Below are 8,391 nucleotides of genomic sequence, written 5' to 3'. Positions count from 1 at the left end.
GAAGTTGTAACCGAAGAAGAGTTACTTGAGAAAACATTCTCTACATTTCATTCATCGAACATAATACTGCAACAGCAGTACCGAATGAAAGGCTTCGCCATATACACTGATCTGATCTCGTGCCTGCTACTGGCCGAAGCAAATAATTAGCTCCTGATGAAGAACAGTGAAGCTAGACCAGTTGGAACAGCAGCATTACCAGAGGCCAATGAGGTTGAAAAGAAAGATCCCAACGAGTGCAATTACATCCAGAATGATAAGAGATCACACGGCAAAGGCTGAGGTGGATACAGGAACCGTGATCGTGACAATTACTCGAACAACTGAGACAAATACTTGGCCGGCCGGAAAGGAAACCACAATAACCATGGTCGTGGTTCCAATCCCAGCCGTGGCCGAGGCAGTTATGGCTGAGGTCGAGGCGGCATATCCAAACCGTCTTACTCGTCCAAATCTGTTTGTCACAGATGTGGGATGGGCAACCATTGGGCCAAGAATTGTAGAACTCCTAAGCACTTGTGTGAGCTCTACCAAGAAAGTCTTAAGAACAAGAACCCGGAGGCTCACATGGTTCACGATTCCGGATATGAGGCTGATGATGATTCCGACATTGCTAAAGATGAACTAATGGATTTTGAGACTTCTAATTGTCTCAAAGACTAAAATTTTTGATACGACTTGTCTTATTGCTTTATGATTGCTTTGGTGTTTTTATTTTTATTGTTGGTGTTCTGAAATTTTAATAAGAAAGTTTTAAAGTTTTATAAAGTCTCAGAGATTAGAAATCTTATTACTTATAGAATGAATGATGAAATGAGCATACTCGTGGTGGATAGTGGCACAAGTCACACAATACTTAGAGACAAGAGATATTTCATAAATCTCACAATGCAAAGTGCAAACGTACACATCATTGCAGGTGTAGCCGGCCTGATTGAAGGTCACGGCCAGGCATATGTATTGATGCCTAATGGCACTCATCTAGAAATTAAAAATGCCTTGTATTCCCCAAGCTCTAAAAGAAGCTTATTGAGTTTCAAAGACATAAGATTGAATGGTTTCCATCTTGAAACATGGGGAGAAGGAAATGAAGAATTCCTTAACATAATTTCGATCACCAAAGGCAACATCAAGATCCTAGAAACCATACCTGCAATGTCTACTGGTCTATACTATGCAAAGATCAGTATGATCAAGGCTAATGCCTGCGAAATTTTCACTCTATGGCATAACCGGCTTGGCCATCCCGGTAATAACGTGATGCGAAAATTGATGATGAATTCACAAGGGCACACGTTTAAAGGAGTTATCCCAAACAATCTCACATGTGCAGCATGTGCACAAGGGAAACTCATAACTAGGCCATCACCAGCCAAAGTTGATAAAGATATCCTAAATTTTCTGGAAAGGATTCAGGGAGACATATGTGGACCAATACACCCACCTAGTGGGACGTTTAGATACTTTATGGTCCTGATTGATGCATCGACCAGATGGTCGCATGTTTGTCTACTATCCACACGGAACTTGGCATTTGCACGCCTACTTGCTTAGATAATAAGATTGAGAGCACACTTTCCAGATTTCCCTCTAAAGACTATACGTCTAGACAATGCTGGTGAGTTTACGTCCCATGCGTTTAAAGAGTATTGTATGTCCATGGGGGTAAGTGTAGAACACTCTGTGGCACATGTACATACACAGAACGGCCTGGCTGAATCCTTCATTAAACGTATCCAGCTGATCGCCCGACCATTACTAATGCGGTCTCAACTCTCGGTATCAGCATGGGGACATGCAGTATTACATGCAGCAGAACTGATTCGCATCAGGCCATCTAGTGAGCATAGATATTCATCATCCCAGTTAATCACGGGTCATGAGCCAGACGTGTCCCACATCAAAACATTTGGATGTGCCGTCTACGTTCCAATTGCTCCACCACAGAGAACGAAAATGGGACCACAGAGAAGGATGAGAATATATGTTGGATATGACTCCGCAACCATTATAAAGTATCTTGAGCCAACTACATTACAATATTTAATCAGTCTGACCGTAAAAGAGAAACTTGATTTACGCCTAATGGATGTAGTAACCGCGTATCTGTATGGTCCATTGGATAATGAAATTCATTTGAGAGTTCCAAAGGGTATTGAGCTCAAAGATAAGAAAGGTTCTCGAGAACAGCATTGTATTAAGCTGAATAAAGCCTTATATGGTTTGAAACAATCAGGTCGAATGTGGTACAACAGATTATCAGAGTACCTAATGAAAGAGGGTTATAAGAACGATCCAATAAGTCCATGTATTTTTATAAAGAGATTCGACAGCAAGGGCTTCGTGATCATGTCGGTTTATGTGGACGACCTGAATATAATAGGAACCCCTGGAGAGATTTCCCAAACAGTCGAATGTCTAAAGAAAGAATTTGAAATGAAAGACTTAGGAAAAACTAAGTTCTGTTTGGGACTGCAATTTGAGTATGTAGACAAAGGAATCCTTGTGCATCAAGAGACATATACAGAAAAGATACTCAAGCAGTTTAATATGGACAAGGCTCATTCCGTGTCAAGTCCTATGGTCGTAAGGTCCTTAGACCTAGAGAAGGACCCATTCGGACCAAAGAAGCCGGACGAGGAGACACTCAGACCGGAAGTGCCTTACCTAAGTGCCATTGGAGCCTTAATGTACTTGGCTAGCCATACTAGACCAGACATCAGTTTTGCCGTGAGTTTACTATCTAGATTCAGTTCATGTCCGACACTTAGGCACTGGAACGGAATAAAACATCTGTTCAGATATCTGCAAGGAACAAAGGACCTCGGATTGTTCTATATGAGCCGACCAGGAGATAGCTTGGCCGGATATGCAGATGATGGGTACTTATCAAACCCACACAATGCTAGATCTCAGACAGGATATGTGTTTATGCACAGTGGGGCTGCAGTATGTTGGAGGTCCACAAAACAATCCTTAGTGGCCACATCCTCTAATCATGCCGAGATCATAGCCATGTTTGAAGCAAGTCGAGAGCTTGTGTGGTTGAGGAACATGACCGGCCATATCCTAAAAGAGAGTGGTCTGGCCGTGGTAAAGGAAAAAGAAGAGCCAACGATCATCTATGAGGAAAATGCAGCTTGTATACCTCAGCTCAAAGATGGATACATTAAGGGAGATAGAACAAAGCATATCTTGCCTAAATTCTTCTTCACCCACGACTTGCAGAAGGCTAAAGAAGTTCAAGTGGTTCAAGTTCGGTCCAGTGACAATTCAGCCGATCTTTTCACCAAGTCTCTGCCAACCTCAACGTTCAAGAAGCTGGTTCATCAGATAGGAATGCGCCAGCTGAAGGATCTTCAGTGATGCTTTCATCAGGGGTAGTGTCATGTGTTGTACTCTTTTTCCTCTCTACGGTTTCCATTTTTCCCACCTTGGGTTTTTGATTTTCCTACAGAGGTTTTAATGAGGCAACGTCGTGCATGATACAAACCCATATGGTTATAGCATCCAAGGGGGAGTGTTATAAATCATGGAGTGAATTGCTATTAACCAAGACCAGAAGAGAAGGCCCATCAGCCACGACCAGGCCCAGCCGCGGCCGCGACCAAGAGGAGAGAGACTCGGTCGGTTTTGGACCGACTTAGGATTAGGACGTTTTCCTTTTCTTGTTATCTTTAGTTTTCCTATTTCCTCTTCGATTAGGTTTTGTACTCTTTCCATTTATATCTTCCTTGTAACCCTTATATAAAAGGAACTTATTATTCAAAAATAAAGATACAGTTTCCCCGTTCTTTTACAACAAATGAGTCACTATTGGAAAATCATCTCATTATCCCTTTATTTTATGTGGGTCTCTTCTTTAAAATAAAGGGGATTGCTGGAGTTGCTCTTACTATCCAGTGGGTAGTACAACTCAAACTCAAGCTCTTTCTTTAATAACAGACTGAAAAAGAACTCGAAGATAGTTGCATCCACCATCTGAAGTTATTGTCTCTTAACAATTAGCTTCATATTTTATTTTTCTTTGACACAGATGCTCATTTAACTCCCACTAATTTTAGACATTCTGGTGTATGGATTTCTAGTCCAAAAAACTCTTTTTCTATGAGAGTTAATTTACTCCCTCCGTTTCTGAATAAGTGTCGTTGTAGAGAATTTTTCCCGTTAAAAAATAAGTGTCGTTTTCGATTTTCAATGCAAAATTTATTAGTTTTATTCAGTAATTTATTTTTCTTTGGTTGAAATATTGTTAGCTTTATTGGTAATTATGTTTTTATATAGGAAATATACAAAATTAATTGTTTTCTTAATTCGTGTGCATAGACCCAAAACGACACTTAATATGAAACAAAATTAATTGTTTCTCAGTAGTTCTTTAAAATTTGGTCAATCCTATCTTTGTGTCCACATTTTAGTATCATTTGCTTCGTGATCCATTTTCTCATTCATCATATATCCTATATATTAATTCAGAATCTTAAAAACTAGGCTGGTCCATCTAAACATACATTATTATTTTTATTAAACTAACTATCAAATTGATTAATAGTGTACAAAAAATATTATCCATTCTTTTCTGAAGTAAAAACTGTGAAATTACCTAATATGATTAACATATATATAACAATTAATGATTATCAATAATAAAAATTTAATAACAATTTTTGTATCCTTCCTATTTTTTTTTGTTTTATTTTATACTATTAAAAAAAATTAAATAATCATATTAATCATATAATAAAAAAATTTAGATTTTTTTCTTATATGTTTTATTTTTATTTTTTTTAAACGAATATAAATTACTATAAAAGTTAAAAATATCACATTGAAATTTTTTTGATCAGTGGTTTAATTGTTTTGTTAAAACAAATATAAATGATCATATAATCGTATAAATATGAAATCTCATTTAATAGATATTTATATTAATATATAAATATATATATATATATATATATCTATTTTAACATCGTTTAAATTAAGCTATATACCATATAAAAATACATAAATATATTAATTTTAAAATTTTCATTGAAAAGATATTGATATGTTAATATTTTAATTTTAAATTTGTATTAAAAATCTCAAAGTGAAAATTTTGTGATTAATGATTTAATTTTTGTTACATCAAATATACATATATTAATAAAATCATATGAGTACAAAATCTCAATAATAAATATTTATATTAAACTATACTATATATCTATGTCAGTATCATTGAAATTTAATTGTATATCATCTAAAATAAATAAAATGATTATTTTAATTTACTTACAAAAAGTTATTGTAAATAAATAAGTGGTATTGTTTTTATTTATCCGCTTACTCTAATTTAATTATACCATAATAAGTAAATGAACACGAAAGAAATCATAACATATAAATATTTGTATACATAATATTCATTTTGCGCAAGAAGCAGGTTTTAACCCTACTAAACTGTTATTTTACGTGCATAATTATCATCATTATCGACTTGTTATCCGTTTTATTTTATTTCTTATATGATAATTTATTGAGATATTTTGGTTGTCACATGTACCTAAACTTTTTAGTCATGTTTAATATTTCTTCTAGAGATCAATCAAAACTTAGTTTTCCGGTTTGACCATTTTCAGTTTATATTCCTTTTCAATTATGAGGATTTTTATCTTTGAAACCAACATATTTACCGGACTTCAAACATGACTCACACTTGCTAGCAATTTGGTTTGTCCTTCTAGAACATCGTTCTTATCGAAACAACTACAGATGATATATGTGATTTGAATATACTAAACTTTTGGGTCACTAAATGTGTGTACCAATTGCTTTGGACTTCTAATTCCAACTATCTTAAACTCTTGATCATAGATAAAACATTACCTTGTATTTAATTATTTAATTCTTCTCTCTAATGTTGGAAAACTGACACATTTAATTTCAGTATGATATTCGAACATTACTTATATTATTCATGGCCGGTCTAGATTCTTAAATATCAATAGAATTAACATCCGAAATATATATTCTAAATTTCATTTTAAATCTAATTTTAAGCTTTGTGGTAGAGCAACTGGTTATAACATGTTGTGAATAAAGAAAAGAGAGAGAAATTGATGTTGTTTTTATTTATGAATGATAAATATATATTGTTCAAAAAATGAATGATAAATATATTGTATCTTAAATAAATAAATAAATATATATATATATACAATATATATACACAAATATATTGATATAATTTATTAGATAATAAGTAAATATATAGACACAAATATATTAATAATATTATAGAATATAATCTATATAATAACATCCATATCTAATTTTTGTAACATATTAATATCACTCACATAATTACATATGATATATATAAAAATTTGCTTAAAATAAATCATATACTTCATATTCAAATTATAATGAGTTATAAATACATATTTACTAAGTAAATTAATAGTACATAATTACATATAATTTTCTTTAAAATGAAATTAGAAAATAATATGATATGATTTTGCTAGGATTAAAATTTTCTAGGATTAGAAAATAATAATATGATATATTTTCTATTAACTTTGGAGTTCGTTTATTAATCATTAGTTTAATAAGATTTTGCTAGGATTAGAATTTTCTCCCTTTTTAACATTTACTTAAATTAGTTTTTAGATTTTAATAATTTGTGTTTCATAAATATATATAAGTTGAAAAAGAGCTCCTTTCCATTGTCGTAGAAGCTCTGGTCAAACACGACATCTTTGGTCCCATATCTTTCTACTTCTTTGACCATTTAACACGTCCCATCTTCTTTACCCAACTTTTAACTTTGACCCCAAGCTTTCTATTTTTTTTGCCTAAAATAAAAATATACTCTTCAAACTGCAATCAGCCATCCAAATTGCGATATGTCAGAATTCAGATGATGAATCAAAACCTAAAAAAATAAAGAACCAAAAAAACTAATATGAATCGAATTTTTAATTTAGCTAAAATGTTATATCTTCCGCAGAAGGTTTTTGATTACATGATTCATAGTTTCAGTCATTTAAAACAGAACTAAAAGAGAAGTAACTTCGCTAAAGATCTAATTTTATATCATATGCCTTAAAAGTTTTTTTTCTCTTCAAGACGATTCCAAAATGAGATTTGCTACGGCGGCGCCGGCGAGATCAGCGGCGGAGAGAGAATGATTATGATCTCCTTCGTAAGTAACGATTAACATGGACGAATCATCTGCCGCTCGCTCCACGTGTTTGCGAGCTGGACAACCTCTTACGCTACTGCACTTGTAATATCCTCTGTTTTTTTGTCAAACCAACACACAAAGATTCAGTACCGTGTCCAACAAGTTTCGATCTTACACAAACTGAATCTTATTAAGTACCTTGGATGTGGAGATCCTTTAATTGGTTTCTGTCCGTATTTTCTCCATGAGTAATCGTCTGGAGGTACATCGGACATTTTAGCACTTATCGCCGGAACCCTAATTACTCTCCTCTGTTTTGTCTTCCTGTAGCAGACAAGAAACCGTTCTATTACGACAAGACCTGACTTTGAAGTGTTGGAATGTCGAATCTTGTAATATAATACCTTTTCTTGGAGCAATGACAACGACCGGATGAAGCAGAGGCGCATTTTCCGGCGATATGATTCTCCGAGTGGCACTTTCTCTTCGTTGATTTGGAGAAAGAAGAAACTGTTGTAGAGAGGCTTTGATTACCAAACGGTGCCGTTTCCGTTGTGGAGATGCTTTGAGTATTAAACGGCACCGTTTCAGAAGGACGGTGGCGATGTGAAGAAACTGTTGTAGAGAGGCTTTGAGCACCAAACGGCGCCGTTTCACGACGGTAGTGGTGTTTCGTGTGCTCAGACTCCGCCGTTACGGAGGAGAGAGAAGAGAACTCGATCGTTTTAATCGGTGAAGAAAACGAACCTTTATGGATCTGCGGCGGAGCTTGAAACGGCGTCGGTTTAATTTCTTGAATTGGTGAAATAACCGGAGCGCGTCTAAACCGGGCGTGTCCGGTTGGAGTACGATCTAAGAGAGATATGACTCTTTTGAACTTGGAGACCGCCGCGTCCGCCGTTGTATTACGAGCTAGTTCAAGATCGGTGATGGCGGCGGAGGAGGAAGAAGATGGTTGACTGGAGTTAAAGCTTTCATGAGACATTAAACCAATAAAATTCTCCATACTTTTGAGACCTGAAGCAGCTGCTTCTTGTACGGCTACGCTGTCGACTCCGACGCCGGAGATGTAGTTTCTAGTCATGAGCTCCACCGCCATAAAAGCTCTCTCTACAAGAAGAATAATGGAGAGAGAGAGAGAGAGAGAGACTTGTGGACTTCTTGAGATTTGAAGGGACTAATAAGTAAGAGAGGAAAAAAAAAATTAGAAAAAGATG

The 8,391-nt window shown here is 35.1% G+C and overlaps 1 protein-coding gene across 1 annotated transcript; it reads right to left on the bottom strand.

Moving 5' to 3' along the window:
* Positions 1 to 6,948: 6,948 nt before the first annotated feature.
* On the bottom strand, positions 6,949 to 8,391 carry LOC106390291 (probable WRKY transcription factor 15). Its single transcript, XM_013830723.3, has 3 exons — positions 7,579 to 8,391; positions 7,373 to 7,498; positions 6,949 to 7,286 (listed from the first exon to the last, which is right to left on the bottom strand). Exons 1-3 carry the CDS (start codon positions 8,271 to 8,273, stop codon positions 7,112 to 7,114), a joined length of 996 nt encoding a protein of 331 aa, XP_013686177.2. The 5' UTR covers positions 8,274 to 8,391; the 3' UTR covers positions 6,949 to 7,111.

Source organism: Brassica napus, chromosome C4 (assembly GCF_020379485.1).
Source record: "Brassica napus cultivar Da-Ae chromosome C4, Da-Ae, whole genome shotgun sequence".
Taxonomy (NCBI): domain Eukaryota; kingdom Viridiplantae; phylum Streptophyta; class Magnoliopsida; order Brassicales; family Brassicaceae; genus Brassica; species Brassica napus.
Note: the sequence above shows the minus strand (reverse complement) of the source record. Positions and strands in the feature narration are given on the sequence as shown.